At 35.2% G+C, this 19,382-nt stretch overlaps 1 protein-coding gene across 1 annotated transcript in view; it reads right to left on the reverse strand.

Moving 5' to 3' along the window:
* Nucleotides 1-181: 181 nt before the first annotated feature.
* Nucleotides 182-19,382, reverse strand: part of raph1a (Ras association (RalGDS/AF-6) and pleckstrin homology domains 1a) — a 150,672-nt gene continuing 131,471 nt past the window's right edge. Inside the window, 14 exon segments of the mRNA XM_056464734.1 lie at nt 182-2,250; nt 2,253-2,274; nt 2,277-2,498; nt 2,501-2,671; nt 2,673-2,785; nt 2,788-3,004; nt 3,007-3,126; nt 3,128-3,495; nt 3,498-3,654; nt 7,008-7,147; nt 8,130-8,250; nt 8,339-8,437; nt 11,790-11,900; nt 19,156-19,299. Of these exon segments, the coding sequence (XP_056320709.1) occupies nt 1,562-2,250; nt 2,253-2,274; nt 2,277-2,498; nt 2,501-2,671; nt 2,673-2,785; nt 2,788-3,004; nt 3,007-3,126; nt 3,128-3,495; nt 3,498-3,654; nt 7,008-7,147; nt 8,130-8,250; nt 8,339-8,437; nt 11,790-11,900; nt 19,156-19,299 (2,694 nt within the window). The 3' untranslated portion in view covers nt 182-1,561.

A 19,382-nucleotide genomic window follows, 5' to 3' on the forward strand; every position in this document is an offset into this window, starting at 1 on the left:
CCAAGGCACATTTGGTTTAAAAAGGCGCATACACTTGTGCACATAATATACTGTTGTTGTTATTTTGTCCATATCAGACTAGCATTATTATTCATATCATTTTGAAATCAAAGGATTTTCCATTGGATTTTTAATTGTATGATGATAATGAACCATAAAAATAACACGAACTTGGACAACATTCTGTGATTTACACAACTATATTGTTCAGTTTATATGTAACAGACATTTACTTCCCCACTTATTTAACTAAAGGTTCCTGACTTTAAGAAGCAGCATTAGCTCTGTACTCTTCCGTCTGTTCCTACATTTTAATTAGCCTTTGGAAATGCAAATCCATAAAGTACACATTTTCTCAGCAGACGTATTCAAGTTTGCTAGATGGACGACAATGACAGTAGGCACACAGTGAATTTTTTGCATTGTACGTCAAGTAAACTTGACATGACACCTTTTATTTTGTGGCTATGATCCTAAACCCTACAAAGTGTGCAATCTTAGGCAACCATACTGTGGAAGCATGCATGCTAATGTCAATACATTTTGGCATTGCCGAAACATGAAAGATAGATGTTCCAGATATGTGACACTTTAATACAGCACTGAATAAAGACAGGTCAAAATAAGGAGAACGACATCACTTCCTATTGTGTGTTTCACCCATGCAGAGCTAACGCACATTGATAAAGTCAGGAACTGCAGCTGTATGTACAGATAGATAGCAATGTAACAAACATAAACAGACAGCACATCTCATCCCAGACACAGGCCAGCTACACACTCATGTGGTAACAGGCTCATTTTCACTGGCTAACATTTGGACATCTTCATGAAAAAGTAAGGGTCCACAATGACACAACATAACAGATTCATCAATAACAATGGTAGCGGTTTTTCTTTCTCCACATTTCAGTGAAAGGTTCTAAATCATTTAAATTAAATCTGGAAAATTTGGTAGAATACTTCATTTAGAATGTATGCTACACAAGTGCAACTCCCACATTGGGATCTGCACTATGAGCAAGGGTGGCGTAATTGCCTGCCCCTCGCCATTTGTCTGAGAGTGGATCAACCAAATCACTCAGATAAAATGCGCGCACACACACACACACAAGCATCGGTTCAGCAACCCTGATTTTCTATCAACGTTTAACGTTTACAGTCAAGGGTTTTCAAAACTAAACTTTAAAATAAGAATATATTTCAGGTATTAAATAATTTCATATAAAAAAGTACAAGTTCCCTCCCGCCCCAGAGTTCCACATATATATTTTATAATACATATACATTATCCCCTTCCTCACAGCAGTGTCCATGCAGTACCTATAATAACGACGTCAGTCTCTTTTTCTCAGTATTTTTTTTTTTTTTTTAGATCTGCTACACTTAATAGCAAAGCGGCACAAACACGCAGAGAAGCTTATGTTATAGATGGTTTGGCTTTTTCATATCGTGGTTATAATCTGGAGTTAAAATGAGTATTATTTTAATGCAGATTTTTCAGTCACTGAAGACAGAGTGGAAAAGGAGAGTCACATATTCATACTCGGCACATGTCCAACTACCACTCGCTTGTCAGTTTAGTGTTTTGGTCCCGTTTGGGTGGAGCAGGAGGGGGACCCCGCCGTAATGTTGCATAGCCTGAGATGTTGGCGCTCATGTATCCACCCTTTTTCTGCTGGCCCAGCAGCAGCTCTGGAGGAGGGGGTGGAAGGGCCATATCGTCCATTGTGGCTACAGGCTCCAGCTTGGCTGAGATTCGAGAGGAGGTGAGGGAACCATGACGAGTCATGGACTTTCTTTTGAGAGTTCTGTTGAGGTCTTCCAGGAAGTTGGGCTGCATGGAAAGATTTGCCTTGGGAGACGTGGGTGGGATCTGAGAGTTAAAAGAGGACAGAGGCATCTGTTGAGGAGGTGGAGAAAGAGCTAGCTGCTCAGGTGGGCCACTGCTGCGGCGGTGCATAGTAGGAGGGGGCATTTTCTTCAAGGAGCTCTGCTTCCATGAGGATGTGGAGCTGGAGGAGTGTTGGGGTTGTGGATTCACCACAGCTACTTTGGGAGCCCCAATGTGCAGTTCCGATGGGAGAGGGGGTGGAGGCAGGAGTTCAGAGTCTGGCGGTGGAGGGGGAAAGTCACAATCCATAGGAGGAGATGGAAAGTCTGCGCTCGATTGGCGACACTGACTTTGCCTCCCCTGTAGAGCCAGAGGCAGATTAGCCAAGTTGATCTTGCCTGGTTTGTTAGTGCCCGAGAAGAGTCCTTGGAAGGTGATCCGTTGTAGAGGATGGAGTTGAGAAGGAGCTGGGTGGGGCTTGACTTGTTTGGCCAAACATGCTGACCAGATCCTCCACTTTCTTGGACTCTTGGTACTCAACAGAAGAAGTGGCCTTCATGCTAGAATTGCGCTGTGGCGTTGGAGGGGGCTTCTTTCCTCCTGAACCAGTAGAAGAATTTGACGATGTTGATGGGGACTTTTTGATTGGTGATCCAGATTTACCAGAGGAGGACGTGAAGCAGGAGGAGGACTTGGAGCAGGTGGAGGAGGAAATTCAAGGGTACTCTCTGGAGGAGGTGGAGGAAATTCAGGAGACTGTGGTTGTGCCTGCCCTCCTGGTTGCCATTTTGGCTTGTTTTTTACCACAGGGGGAGATATGGGACCTTTGGATCCATCAAGGGTATCGGGGCGGGGAATGGTTTACAATCTGTTTTACAAGTGACTGGGTTGGAGAGATGGGAGCAGATACAGATGAAGCTTTGGAAGAAAGGCTATATTGTTTGGGAAGGGGGGGGGCGGTTGATTGGGACTGTGCCCACTGGAGAGGCTCTGCTGTTTCTTCATCAAAGAAGGGGTTGGAGAAAGAGAAGGTGGCACAGGGGAAATGGGGGAAATACCATGGCCTGGCTTTGGAGCTGTTTGGGGTGGAAACCCACCAGTAAATGTTTTAGGTGGAGCAGGTGGGCCTGACATCTGAGGTGGTGGAGAGAAACACACTGGAGGAGGCGGGGAGGTTCTTCATCTTGCTGCACAGGTGAGAAGTCGTAGGTCATATTGGGGAACTTCTGAGCTAAGAATTGTTGGAGCCCATTGGTACTGAGGGGAGGTGGGTATTTTAACTGTTCTGGGGTGGCGGGGTGGAGGCAAATATCCATTACTTTGTAGATAAGATGGGTCTTCCTCTGGAGGTGGAGGGGGAGTGTACTGGGGGCTGACGGGGGCATGCTTTAACACTGCCATGGCTGATCCTGGCACTGGCATTTCTGGAGGAGGTGGTGGGGGGGCTGGAGGAGGACTGCTGTCAACTTCTGCTGTGTTATTCATAAGAGGTTTGAGAGACTGTGGGGGTGGCACAGGGGGCGTGGTTTGTTGCTGTGCTGCTAATAACGGTGTTTGTTTGTAATGATTCGGAGCCTGGGAGATGTTTTGCAGCCTTGCAAGGGTGCTGTATTTAGTGAACACAACTGGGGTTGAGTGGTGTGTGGGGTTGGGAAGTGGAGAGGTGGTGGAGGCGGTGGTGGTGGAGATGGGGGTGAAGAAGGTGATGCTGGGGACACTCCGCTGTAGCTGCTCCGAGACTGCAAAGACTGGGGCAGTGGGGGGAGTTGCAGAGGGTAAGAGGCTCTTGCAGGCTGTGCTGGTGGGCCATCAATTCTCATCTGTGGATAAAACAAAGTGTGTTATATTAGAACAGGAGCTTGAATGATGCATTTGACAGCTTTTTTTTTTAAAAGGATGTGTTTTAGTGGTGCACAAAAAATGGGAATGGAATTAATACAAACTGGGAAATTAAATGTTAGATATTTTTAAAGGAGCACTCCACTTTTTTGGAAATAGGCTCAATTTCCTCTAGAGGTACACAGTTTTACTGTTTTTGCATTCATTCAGCTGATTTCTGGGTCTGGTGGGGCACTTCTAGCTTAGATCATTGAATCATATTAGACCATTAGCATCTCATCATTTTTTCTTATATAAAGCTTGAGCCTTCTGTAGTTACATTGTGTGCTAAGACCAATGGAAAACGACAAGTTGCAAATTTCTAGGTTGATATGGCTATGAACTATTCTCTAATTCATACTCGCATAATGATCAAGGAACTTTGCTACCATATCATGATTACAGCAAATGTGTGATATCATGCAATGTAACCACAAAAGAGTCAAGCTTTAAATAAGGAAATCATACACAGTTGAGGTCAGAATTATTAGCCCCCCTTTGAATTTTTTCTTTTTTAAATATTTTCCAAATTATATTTAACAGAGCAAGGAAATTTTCACAGAATGTCTGATAATATTTTTTTCTTCTGAAGAAAGTCTTATTTGTTTTATTTTGGCTTAAATAAAAGCAGTTTTTAACAAAATAAAAAAAAAACATTTTAAGGTCAAAATTATTAGCCCCTTTAAGCTATTTTTTTTCTCGATAGTCTACAGAACAAACCATTGTTATACAATAACTTGCCTAATTCCCTTAACCTGCCTATAAGTTAAGCCTTTAAATGTCACTTAAAGCTGTATAGAAGTGTCTTGCCTTGCCTAAAATAAGTTTTACTCTCATCATGGAAAAGATAAAATAAATCAGTTATTAAGTATGAGTTTTTGAAACTATCATATATAGAAATGTGTTGAAAAAAATCAGTAACACTTTATAATAACTACACACTATAAATCATTTATTAAGCATTAGTGAATTCATTATTTGTTAAGCATTAACTCTACATTAATAAACATTAGTAAGCAGTTTATAACTGCAGCTACAAATGCTGTATTCTTGATTTATAAACACATTTATAATGTGCTTAATAATTGTACTTTCATAATTTGTGACTGGTTGATTTTTCATTACTAAATTAAGCATTGCATTATTTACAAACCATTTGTATTTAAACTATTAAAATTAACGTTTATTTATTGTATTATTCAGGCATATACTAATAGTTAATTTGTATGTTAATAAATGCTTTATTAACTCAACTTCATTTAGTTTTGTGACTTACTCAAAAGTGAGGACTATTTGTGCTTTATAAATCCATTATAAATGACAATTAAAGGCTTAGTATCAAATGAACAATAATCTTTTAATCTTATCTAAAAAGTAAAATCACTGTGAAGTTTAAACATTGCTGAATAACAAGAGTGTCAAAATATGACCTAAAATTGGATAAAACAACAACAACAATATAATAACTTAACAATATAATAAAATGTGATGTTTAAACTGTACAGTAATTTTATTTTAGATAAGGTTGCAAAGATTTCTTTTTATTTGATACAGATTCATTTGTGTATCTTCAAACGAATAGAACTGAATAATGTCATTTATGTTCTTTTTCCTGTTTATAAATAACTGATCCTTTATTTGTCATTTGTAAGGGATTTATACAGCATAAATAGTCCTCGCTTTAGATTATGTCACAAACCTGGATGGAGTTGAGTTAATAAAGCATTTATTAACATACAAATGAACTATTAGTATACACCTGAATAATAAGAATTATAAATGTTGATTTGAATAGTTTATTAATTGTTTACTAACTTATTCTGAATGATCTTAAAGACCTCCAACTATTCTTAAATAACTGGTTTGTTAATAATGCAATATTTAATTTAGTAATGAAAAATCATTAACGAAGTATAAAAGTGCAATTATTCAGCACATTCTAAATGTACTTATACAGTACGTCAAGAAAACAGCATTTGTAACTGCTGTTATAAACTGCTTACTAACTTTTATTAATGTAGAGCTAATGCTTAACATATAATAAATTCACTATTTGCTAATGCTTAAACGATGATTCATAGTGTTTAGTTATTATAAAGTGTTACCAAAAAATCTTCTCTCCGTGAAACAGAAATTGGGGAAAAAACATTGGGGCTAATAATTCTGACTTTAACTGTATATATATTTTTTGAGTGAGCTGCGAATGGTCTAATCTGATTAAATGAAAGGTGCTCCTACCAGACCGGAGATCAGCTGAATGGATTTAAAATTGTAAATCTCTAGGTTAACATGGACTAACCCTGTTTAACTCTAGGGGACTTGTAAAATGAGTCTACGGGGGAACCAAGAACCGATAATAATAATTAAGATGCTCTTCTAAACACTTTTAGCCTCACAACATGTATTCAATGAAATTTAGACCTCGATCTAAACATCAGAAATCACAACAACAGCAATTCAGTGTGTGTGCAACACAGAACAGGAGTTATCCTGACGTCTTTCATGCTTACCTTCTCTAATATCTCCAACTGACAACAAACATCAAACCAAAACACTCCAACCATTATGCAACAGCTTATTCAAAATATAACACCAGTGCACTGTCTGTTAGGTGTTAACACAAACTTTTACCACAGGTGTCTCACACCATTCAATCCCCAATTGCCCAGCATTCACAGAAAAAAACAACAACTGCCCACCACACACATTATATCAGTGGTTAGTAGCTTTAAAGGTAAACGTGAGGATTATATTAAACATAAAGGGCTAGAGTGTGAGGTGTCCACACTCCTAACCTCAAGCCCCACCATTTTAAAGCTTTCCAGACTTGACATTCTCATCCTGGATAGACAAACAGAGAGGGGGAGCAATTAACAAGTAATAAAATACAGGACAATGCGACATGAGTTTGATGTCCCACTATCATGCAGAGGGTCTTTATTGTGACTCAGACTGCCCTCATCATTGGAGTCAATAACTTTAACATCTGGAAGTAGCTGACTTCTTTAGCAAAATCCACAGGCAAAGCTTTTTAAGTAAACTGGTGTTAAAATGTAACTAGAGTTTAGATGGACACATGATCAAACCAATTAATGATTACAACTAATACAAACCCAACACTCCTAAATGCTGATTGGTCCATAGATAGAAAACACTATACATATAGATAAATAATTGTTCAATGTAATATTATTTTAAACAAAAGATCATTCAAAATGAATTAAGATACAGATATGGCAGTGACACCATGATGAATAAACAAGTCAAGTGATAAGTAAGTTTCTACAATGGTCACCTTGGGTTCATCTGCTTGATTGCCTCTCTTCCAGGCCTCGGAGAAGATAGAGCTGACCACACTCTGAGAGCGCACATGACCAGAGGATGTGGTCTCCGACACACCACTGTCTGACTGGCTAGAGTGGTTAGACTGAGATTCTGTATCAATGGAAGAAACACAATAAGTCAAAGAGATGAACACAGACTTTTACTCCTGAGGAACATTTCTGTAGTTCCTAGAACTATTGGCGGAAGTACCTGCTTTTTGGCATATTCAGACAACAAGTTATAGTAATGACTAAATTAGCTTTAAAGGTACTGTGAAGTGCTTTCAAATTCAGATTGTTATTCGATGTTTGACAATCTCAACCTAAACATGAAGAGAGGGTGGGACATGTAGCTCCTCCCCTTAAAAAAACAGCCAATAGCGTTTTGTTTGACTTAGTGAGAGTGGTTGAGCTCGAGTGCATCAAATGAAAAGCAAATTAGAAGTGTCTTGAAGAGGGCGGGGCATGTCAGACACTAGAGAGCATTTGATTGGTCAAGATTTGATAAGAAACTCAAGTATGAGGTGACGTAAATAAAACCATTGATCCATTTAGGCGGAAGTGCTACTACAACAAGATTTACGTGTTTAAATCAGTTTTATATCTTCTAAATGTGAATTGTCACAGTTTTGCAGCACACAAGCTTATAGATAGCTTAAAAAAAACGATCAATACTGATACTAACATCTAAACTTTATTTTTATTTCATGGGACCCTTAATTTCAGAGTAGGATCTAACCTGGCATAATAGAAACTTCCAATGGTGAAAGTGTATATTATCTGGGTGAACACATCATTTGAAACACCAACACATTTGACCTCTTTTGGCTCCAGCATTGTGTTCATTTTCAGCCATGAGAATACGTTGTTGTAAGTGATTTAGTCTCTTAGTCTTCCTTTTTGCTCTTTGAATCTCATAACTTTTACATCTACATCATTCCAACAATGACCCAAGGGGAAAATGTAGTTCTTGGAAAACTAGACAGCTAGTTCCTATAACTACCTGGTGTGAAAGCCCCTATCCTGTCTCATAGACAACAATACATACATCTGAATGTAGACCTGTATTTTTGCTACTGCTTTGCTGAACTGACCTGGTAGACTTGAGGAACTGGAACAAGATTTAATACTGGAGCTGGACAGAGAAGACCAATCATGTGCAGCCTCTGTGCGTCTCATAGCTTCCTGGTAGTTCACATACAACTGCTTCCCATACTGCATTGAACACATTTAGCACATATTTAGCCACCGAAACTAGCAATGCACATTATTTAAAGAGGATTGTCACGTCATAAGCCGATACCTTGGCAATGCGTATTCCGTTGACCCACTGATGCAGCATTCTGACATCATCACAGCACAGGTACTTGATGTATTGTGATTTCTTCTGAATCTGAGGATGCTGTGTGGGGAAATCAGAGATGTTAGCTGTAGTGATGCATGAAGTGACAGTTATATTTTATTAGGGTTATTGGACGTATTTCACTATATTTAAATTTAATTTGCGTAATCTCAGCTTATTTACAGAAAAGATTAAATAAAATTTGAAATGGAACACATAATTTTTTGAAATCTAAAAAAATCAAAAGTGAGGACTAGTTATGCTTTATAAATCCCTTATAAATGACAATTAAAGGCTTGGTATCAAATGAACAATATCTTTTTAATCTTATCTAAAAAGTAAAATTACTGTGAAGTTTAAACAGGAGTGTCAAAATACGAAATACAATTGGATAAAACAACAACAACAATATAATAACTTAACAATACAATAGGATGTGATAATAAACTGTACAGTAATTTTATTTTAGATAAGGTTGCAAAGATTTCTTTTTTATTTGATATAGATTCATTTGTGTATCTTCAAATGAATAGAACTGAATCATGTTCTTTTTTCCTGTCTAGAATTTAACTGAGCCTTTAATTTTGACATGATCCATAAAGTCGTTCCTCATATGATTTTAGCATGTGATCCATCACATTTATTATGTGCTTTTATTTAAGGTTTGTCTCACACAAAGTCCATTCATTAAATGCATTTTACATACAAAATTGGTAAGCACTAGCTAAAAAGTCAATGTTAAGTGTATGTCAAGCTAACCAATTTACCTTTATGCAATTTTTGATAGTCAAGGCACATCAGGGCACTTGTTAACTAGGTTGTGTTTACAAAATATCAGGCTGATGCAATACACACTTTACCAAACTGGCATCATTTTTTTTGCATTCTCTTTATCATACGCTACTTAGTGATCTTGTGCCAACATTGTTGTGGTATAAACAATAGGTATTTATAGACAGATGCCATATCACGGCTGCTATTTAATGTATAAACCTTTTCAGTTAAACTTATCTCCAAATGGAGTGTAAAAAGTATAGTTTCTAGTCCAAATATCAAAAAATATGTAAAAAAATGTATATTATATATTTGAAAAGTTCTAATTTCAAAAACCTCTAAGTGCCATCTGAAATTTTCTTCTAAAATGAGGAGTTGGTGAGAGTTATTTCACTTTAAAGGCAATGCAAAGAACCTTTTTTGCCATAAAAGTTGATTTACTGAACATGCACACAGAAGCTTGTAGAAAATGCAATTTCAGACGGCATTTAGAGGTTTTTGCATCTGAACTCTTCATTAATAGTCAAAATGATTAAAAATAAACAAAATAAACTTTATTTTTTTGCTTACACCACTGGCAGATTATTTTGCTTGTTTTAAGGAGAAACTCACATAATTGTGTCTTGTATTATTTCCTCAAAACAAGACAATCATTGGAACTTGTCTTCTTGTTTTATTTTTTTCTGACAAAGTAGTCCGCTTTTGACAAGAATAAAGAACACTGGTCAACCATTACACTCTGGCTACACAAAACTATGGTCAGAGAAGCAAATGTTATTTTAAAAGCCAAATACAGACCCCAAACAATTTAGGTTTGCCTCACATTTGTGGCTTTGATTTTTTTCTAAGGGTGTCTGTACAAACTGATGATACACTTCAACGCAGACCAAAATCTGACATTCACAAATCCCAGAGCTTTAAATGTCCTCTGGCAAGAGCCGCTTGTTTTCTATCTGCTTTAACCATACAGACTCACTCATAGAAATCTACAGTATTAAGCTATTCAAGTAGCTTATGATAAACATAAGAGATATGCACAAGAAAAAGCTTGACTTACTGCTTATACTACATTGGAATGACTATTTTGTCGTTTTAGTAAATGGGTTTTAAGAGCACATTCAAGAGCAGGTTTAAAACAGAATGCCAGAGATTTTTCAATAATAATAGAAATATGAATGGCAAGTGATGAGGAATGAATAAGGATGCTTTTAAAAGAATTGTAGTTAAATAGTCAAGCCAGAATTTATTTCTTTAGCACATTTAAATCAACAGTTCCGTCAAAGTTCTTTACAAGAAAACATAATACATAAAATCAATAAAAAAGCATGCATCATATAAAAAAAGAAATGAGAAAGATAAAGAAATGTAGAAAAATTAAACTGACCTTAATCAAAAGTCAGAGAGAACAAAAAATTTTTTTTAAATCCACCAGTGAAGGAGCAAATCTTTGCTAAAATTTGGAATCTGGGGTTAAAGAAGCTCGATCACACCGTTTTACAGTTGATTACTAGACTTACTGATCTTTGTGATGTAAAGGGAATCAGAAAGTCACTATTTTGGTCCAGATAAAGCATGGTACATGATTACAGATATTTTGAAATCGATTCTGAACTTTACAGGAAGCCAATATTATTATGCTGAAATAAGGGAAACCTCTTTTTTTATTACACTGCAAAATTTTGGACAATTTGCAGGCAAAATGTTGTTTTTTTTGGAGGTAGCCCACACTTAATGCAGTTAAAGTAATCTTGGCATGATGTTATAAAAGCATGGATTATAATTAAATGACAATGTGCTAATTTGTTTCTCAAAATTGTGAAACAAATCAAATGTAACAACGATTTTTCACATATTGTTGAACCCTGTCAGAGAGAGACACGAAATGAAAAAAAAACAGGGTTCCCACTCCAAGCCAAATGTCAAAATCACTAATTTTCACTAACTAAAAAGGTGAATTTCTATGACCTATAATGAGCACTGGGCCTACAACATTTAGATTGTAAAGTAGAATGAACGGTTTATTTTAATTCAAGGGCCTGGTCAATCTTTTCAGTGAGCTTATAACATTAATACAACAAAAATAATGATAATTTACACAAATATAAGAGATTAAATACTTGACTAATCACCAGTTGTAGAGGTTAAAAAAAAAGTTCAGCTCACAACCTAATTAACTACATTTAAAATTCGGTCAGTTAAAGGCTATTCTGTAAAATGTTTAATTATAACTAGCTAGCTAACATTTTAGCTACTTTATGTACCACTTTCTGTTTAAATGACCTGTAGTACCAGTAAAACTCCGTAAGCTCTCAGGCCATGAGAGCTTGGTGACTACATTTGACTTAAGTGTCTGCCATTGGGAAAGAAGACATGGGAAGGAAAGAAAATGACACTGAAAACTAGCCTAACCTAACAATAGACAAAACCTGTGACACATCAAACTTAAAACTGATTTTTTTAACATTTTGATAAACAGAAAGTCACATTTTAAACGATAAATAAAAATCTCTCATGTTCCATGACATGTAATGTCTGTCATAGACCTTTTAAAATACCATGATATTCCAGAAATTCTATGAATTGTGGGAAGCCTGAAAAAAAATAAAGCCTAAAGAAAAGAATTTAGTTTGTCTCTCACCTTCAAGACCATGCAGTAGTCAGTGGGGGCTTTGTATTTGCTGCGGTAGTCCTGACCCAAGTACACATTAACATGATCCAGCTGCAGGAAGCAAACCAGGTCCCTGGAGGCCTACAGACGACACCAGAAAGCAAGCATATGACTTCATTTTCAGACATCTTTTTTTGTAGTGAATGCAGACACTTAAGGTGAATAATCTTCAGCAAAATAATAAATAAATGGATTGTCTTCACATGCTTGTTTTGTTTTATTGGACTTCCAGCAGTGCAATTTAAACCACACAGAACTGAACTAAACTGAACTTCAACTCTGAAATCTGAACTGACAGTTTCAGTTTACTAGAACTTCTATGTTAAGCTGCTTTTCCACTATCTACATTGTAAAAGCACTATAGAAATAAAGATGAATTGAATTAAATATTTAATAATATAACACATTTGTTTGTTATAATGTGCTATCATAAATGCTATCCACTGTGAATCCTTATGGATAATTATTGTTTTAGTTAGGCTGCGTTATTCCAAACAGCAGAAATGTTGCCAAAAAGGTACGTTTTATTGAAATTGCAATATTTCACTCCATTTCCTTTTTTAAATGAAGGTACTTTTAGTACTTAAGCACAAAAGCAATAGTTTTGAGCACTGAAAGCCAAATTAATGATCATTATAATTACGGTTCACACTTTACAATAAGGTTAGTTAGTTAATGTTAATGTGTTTCTTAGATGAACTTAAACAATACTTATACAGCATTAATTAAGCATAGTTCAACATTTACTAATGCATTATTATAATTCATGCGTGTTAACATTAGTTAATGCACAATGAGCTGACAAACTAACAATGAGCAACTGTGTTTTCTTTAACTAACATAAAACATTAACTTATACAACCTTTTTGTAAAGTCTTACCTAATTATGAATAAGTATTGCTATGGATATCAGAGTTTGGCTTGTGTGTATATACTGAGAAATTTGTATTTGTATGTGGGTGAGCTTATTTATTTATTTATTTTTTATGTGTCACTGAACAAATAACAATAAGTTTCAAAATAAATGTTTTTTTTCCCTAATCACTAGGCCCACATGGAATCTGCGCATGCAGAATTCCGCAGATTTTCCGCAGATTTCCACAGATTTTTAGCCCATCATTATTTCTGTTTATTTACTTGAGTAAATGTGTGTAAATCTATATTTATTGAGTTTATATTATTAATTACAGTATATATATTATGACTAATATGAAATGTTCATCTGATTTATGTAAATTGCAGTTTGTGCAGTAATATTTTCTGTCTTTTAGTAGAGATATTATATGACAGACCTGCTTTGTTTACCAAATAAAGTGAATCTAATTGGATTCACCACAGAAATAGAAAAAACATCGGCAGATTCCGTCTGGCCCTGCTGATCACCTATATTAATGTACTAAAAATCGAATCATTCTATTCAGTACTGTATAATAATAATAATAATAATAATAATAATAACAATAATAATAATATAATAATAATAATAAAATCAGCATAGCCTTTACAAATGGAAAAATAATACATTTTAATATTGTTAATTTTTTCATTACAGAAACAATAGTGGCATTATGTTGAACTAATTTAAAGAGTTACTTAATTACTAGTACTTAAATTTGGTAGTTCTCATCACTACTGACGCTGGTTAAGAAATACAATTTTTTATTTTATTTTAACCCTTCAAACTTACTATCCTTTTGTTATGTTAGGAATGAAAACATTCACTAATTTAAACTGCTGTAAAAATACATCAGATAAATATTATTTTTCAAATTGTATTTGCATAAATCTGTTAATCAACCTCAGTCCTGATCAAAACTACTAAATTGTTTAGAAAATTACAGGATTTTAACTCTTTAATTGCCAAATTCATAAATAATGTCACTGATTTGGTGAAAAAAAAAAAACTGACAAAATGACGTATCTTCAATATAAAAAGTAATTGTGGACTGGATTTTTTTAAGGCAAGTCAAGGCAAGGCATTTTTTTTCCTTTTATCACAGTCTTAGACCTGTGAATGATTAGTAACAACATTGGCTTTTATGCATTGCTAGATTTTCATTTTTCTCCCAAATCTACTGTTGGTGGCTGTTTTGCCCAACTGACTTGTATAATAACCACATTTGATGGTGCATAAATACAGTCTTTGTTTTTATTACCTCCATGTAGTTCTGAGAGCTGAGATGCAAAATTAGATTTTCTCAGACACATCAAGGTAAGTGCCTAAGGGTTACTCTCACACACTCACAGACACACATAGACACACTTTAGTTTGCTGTTATACTCCATATAAAATCTAGAAACTAAGCTTTTTTTTTTTTTTGCACAGGCCTATCTAAAAGGTTAATGGTGCCAACTGATGATCAGCAGTAAAAAAATGACAAATTTGACTTCTTACCAACAGGGAAAACCACCAACAGTCAAAAATGATCATGATTATATGGTCTCACGGTTTTGAAATAAATAAAATGTGGTTATAATGAAAGTCAATGGGGGCAAAAACAGCCCCAACAGTAAATTAGGCAAAAAAAAAAAAAATGAAAATGAATCAAAAACAATGCATCAAAGTCAATGATGTTTCACATGTCCAAGACTTTGATAAAAGGTAAAAAAATCCAGTCCGCAGTTACCTTTTATATTGAAGATACGTCATTGTGTTTTTTTCCCCACCAAATCAGGCACATCATTCGTGAATTTGGCAATTAAAGAGTTAAAATCCTGTAATTTTCCAAGCAATTTATCAGTTTTGATCAGGACTGAGGTTGATTAACAGATTTATGCAAAAGAAATTTGAAGCAGTTTAATTTAGTGAATGCTTTCATCCCTAGCATAACAAAATGGTTGTAAATATGAATCGTTATATGAAAAAAAAATATGAAAAAAAAATTCAAAGCATTTTCTCAAAATATGTGTCAAAATAAAATATGTCACCAAAAATTCTGTTAGCTGAACTGATGAGAGATTGGATCCAAAACAGTACATAAGGGTTAAAATATTTGTCCCTTATGTGCAACTTTACAAAAAATAAAAAATAAATGAACTAAAATGACCTGAATAGACCTACATGTTAACCTTTAATCCACTAGAGGGAGCACAACATTTGCAGAAAATTACACTGAAGTGCATGGAAATGAAAAAAAAACCCAAATCATTTTTAAACAGACTTCATATATGTTCTTTGTTGTTGTTTGCTTTATATGTATCCTATTTGATGCAGTGTTAATAGGATTATGTGGCCCTTTTAACTCATTAATTATATTAATGTTAATCGTCAGTGTTAAATATGAAACCGGATGCAGTTATTGGTAATACAGATGGACAGCAGCTGTAAAGCCAGAATGATGACCTGCGGATGTACAGCAGCTGCTCTTTATCAGTCTGTGGGTAATGATGAGCAGTCACTGGCCCACATCCCTCTCAACCTGACCTCATTAACTCATCTCTGAACATCAATGTGTTAAGTCAACAGACATGTTTATCTTTTGAAAAGCACAGGACTTATGATGCTGTATGAGACTGACAGTGAGTGTGTTAATGTTTTCGCTTTTAAATCTCATTCACGTGTATGTTCCAATATAGTGCATCATAATCCATGATGGCAAGCATGTTTGGTTACTGTGCCTTGTTTCAAGTCACTATGCACTTTATGTGGATATATGCTTATACCGTACAGAAGAACACAAATTATAACTATTATTTATGTACTAATACAGCATTTATTTATGTATTTACATATATTGAATTAGTTTTTTATTCTATATTGTAACTTGATACACTTTTAGAAACCCTTTGTGCTTTGCATTTTCATTTATAGGTTTAATTTATTTTTATTGTGAACTTTTATTTTAGTATTTAAAGTTATTTCATCTAGCTGTACGGTTATTAAAGTTAAACCCCTATTATGGGTTTTTGAAAATGAACTTCATTTGTGTGTAACAGCACTAAGTGAATGGAAAACATCCAGCTGAGGTTTAAATCTGAAAGTGCATCGTGATTAAAACTAGTGATTCTTTAACAAAGTAGTCAATCGTGCTGGGCTCGAATCTTTTGCTTGAACACATCGATGTCGACACAGTACATCACCAAATATGTAGTTCCAGATCCGGTTAAAAGTGAACGTGTTTTCCCTTCAGACACTAGGAAAGTGCGGGGGATCACGGGACTGAATGTGACACGAATATGACGATCGCTGACAGATGGAGATTCGGCTGTGGGGAATAAAGGGTTAAAGTTTGTTTTCACAACAACACCAGAGTGTAGCCAACCGTGTGCTGTGTTTGTTCCTGTCATTTTTCAGATTTTTGATACAATAACCTACGCTGTAACGCGGGATTCGTCAGCCGTTTGCTATTAGAGGAAGGAGCAGCAGAGACTATCATGTATGGGACTTTGTCAGACTTTGACAGGGACTTTGTCTGTAACTGATACAATTCAAATGGATCAGTTTCTTCTTCCTCTGCATCATAACATGTAAGTGTGAGTGAAATTGCTGCCTCGTTTTGTATAGTTTGCAAAATGTGGATTTAATTGTGTTATAACTTCTAATTGCTCCATGCGGCTTGTAATCAGTCATCAATTATGGAACAGTGCTTGTACTGTATCTCCCATGTTAAACCTTTATGGGCTATTCACATTGTGTCCAAAACCACGTTGAAAATGCAACGTGTGCTTCTTCCTTTACCGATTTAAATGCGTTTCTGAACTCGCGATCCTATGCCGTTTGCCTTTGCTGTGGTCACAATCAGCTGTTCCTTACACGTGCGGCCAATTTTTAAAATAGTTCCACTTTTTCCCCTGTGTAGATCAATACTGACTGTGTGTCATTGTTATTACTTTGGGTTTATTTTTAAGAGTAGAGTAATATGCTGGTGTTTAACTGCATTGCTTTACTGCATTCCTGCATTGGGCTCTCACATACTCTCTGCTACTTCATAGACGTGGTGGGCGTTTCTCTCTGTCTCGCGCTGAACGCAGTTGACCAATCACAACAGACTGGGTCCAATCAGCGCAGATTAGTTTTGCACTAAGGAGGGGTTTGGGAACAAATTAATCGCTGAACGAATCATATGGGAGTCGTTGGGATAATTATGTAAAAAATAAATGTATATTTTAGGACAATCAAAGTGTTTTTTGACCTTGCATGCATATCAGCCTGTTGTTGGAGACCACCAAAATCAAAATATGAACCTTTATAATTCAAAATAGGGGCTCTTTAACAAAATACTAAAACTATAGAATTAAAATTTTATTTAATCAATAAAAATACTGTAAAAAAATTTAGTAAAAACCTATTTTTTTATTTCAGTTGGTTGCCAATTAAATAAAATTAAAATAACTCAAATTAAATTGATGATAAAACATTTCAAATTTTTGCTTTCTCATAGTTTCAGGGTCTAATTTTTATATTTCTATAGATTTCTATCATACCAAACTGAATAGAAATATATTCTCACTCACTTCTTTAAGCTTATTCCCTTTATCAGGGGTTGCCAAACAGCACAAACCTCGAATTACTCTGGTAATTAAGTTTTATAGAAGAGATATATTTTATGATTTTGAAAGACTTTTTATAAATAACAAAACCCAGAGCTCTTAAAAGACAGCTCTATCTGCACATAAATGTGTGAACACTTAGGTGTGGGCTCAATATGAGCACATGCTGATATAATCTGACATCTTAGACATATGTGCACATAATCCCACTTGTCTGTCATATGTGCACATAATCCCAGAATCTCTCTTTATGCTGTAAGATCTAACGGATGGCAAGTGGAATTAAGATTATGGAACAGAAATTTTTTAATATCATCCTTGATTAGTGGTGCACAATTTGCTGTGTTTAGATTATTCCACATTAAAAAAACAATTAGTGCTTTACTTTAAATAAACCATTTTTCAAACCAACTTTCAATTGCAGATTCTACATGTATTACCACTAGACATGGGCCGGTAAAAGATTCTGATGGTATGATAACCATGAATAAAAATACCACAGTTTCACAGTATTGTGATTACTACTTTAAATTTTTTAAAGTGTCCTGGTTAAAAAAAACTAAACTTTTTCCCCCATTGAACATTTTAAGAAACATTTCAAATATTTTAAATCAGTAAACATGTCAAGCTAAATAATAAAAATGAATGACTGACTCCTGCTGAATGTTCATTAGTTTCAAAAACAGATTTCTTTACAATTTAAAAAGGCATCTTTGGATATCTTTGTTTTCTTTGGATTGCCATTCCACTGTTTATGTCCATAGCATGCTTGGATGGTGCATACGTGAGTTGTTATTCAAATGTTTGCTGAATCGTGGGCTAAATAGTATTTGACAACACATAAAAAAATTTATTGATTAATTAATTAAAAAATATATACAGTTAGGTCCATAAATATTGGGACATCCACACAATTCTAACATTTTTGGCTCTGTACACCAACACAATCGATTTGAAATGAAATGAACAAGATGTGCTTTAACTGCAGACTGTCAGCTTTAATTTAAAACTATTTACATACAAATCAGGTGAACGCTGTAGGAAGTACAACAGTTTGCATATGTGCCTCCCACTTGTTAAGGGTCCAAAAGTAATTGGACAATTGGCTTCTAAGATATTCCATGGCCAGGTGTGTGTTATTCCTTCATTATCTCAATTACAATGAGCAGATAAAAGCTCTACACTTCATTTCAAGTGTGCTATTTGCATTTGGAATCTGTTACTGTCAACTAACTGTATACCCCAGAAATTAAATAACAGAACATTTTTGCAGTTTTAAAACCACTTTTCTAAACCACAGTAAACCTTGAAACTGGTTATCTTCCCATGCCTAATTAGCATGAGTTATTTGCAAATGGATGATCAGATCTTAATAACAAATGGACATGACTGCAGAGCACAACAAACTGCTATAGAGCACAATAGCTGGGTTCCAGGAACATATCAATAATACCTGATAAACCTTTAAAGATAGACGTGTTGCAAGGTTCGAAACAGTCCGAGATCATACATGTTTGCTGAAATGATCTTTATGCTTTTATTCAACTTAATTTTAAAGCTTATCCTCTGGTTTTAATTGTATTTCAAGTTAGTTACAGTAATGCTTTTCACTAAGGTGCATATATAAAAATTACTTAAAGGGATAGTTTGCCTAAAATGATAAATTATCATCATTTAATAATGTAAATATGTTCAATGTAATTCTTATGGAAACCGATGTAATGTAGGACTGTTTAGCAAGTGTGTAAAGCAAAAAACAAAACAAATTTATGAGCAAAAAGAAATACAAGCAGAAAATATGAGATAAATCACAAGACCGCAGAAAATAACTGCTCTCATAACTAACCTTGGCTTTACCCTTTGGCACGTAATAAATCCCAGAGGCTCGTAACAAGAAGTAGCGTTTTTTCCAGGATTTCTTGCCGTCGTCTTTGAGCCAGAGCACCCCTTCTATCTCAGGCACGCTGATAGTGCTTCCACCAAAACACTCCTGTTCAAAAACACACATACACACACACCTTTATCAGTGAGTCGAGTGAGCACAACATAATCTAAATAAGTCATGCTGTTCAA

Source organism: Danio aesculapii, chromosome 9, assembly GCF_903798145.1.
Source record: "Danio aesculapii chromosome 9, fDanAes4.1, whole genome shotgun sequence".
NCBI lineage: Eukaryota > Metazoa > Chordata > Actinopteri > Cypriniformes > Danionidae > Danio > Danio aesculapii.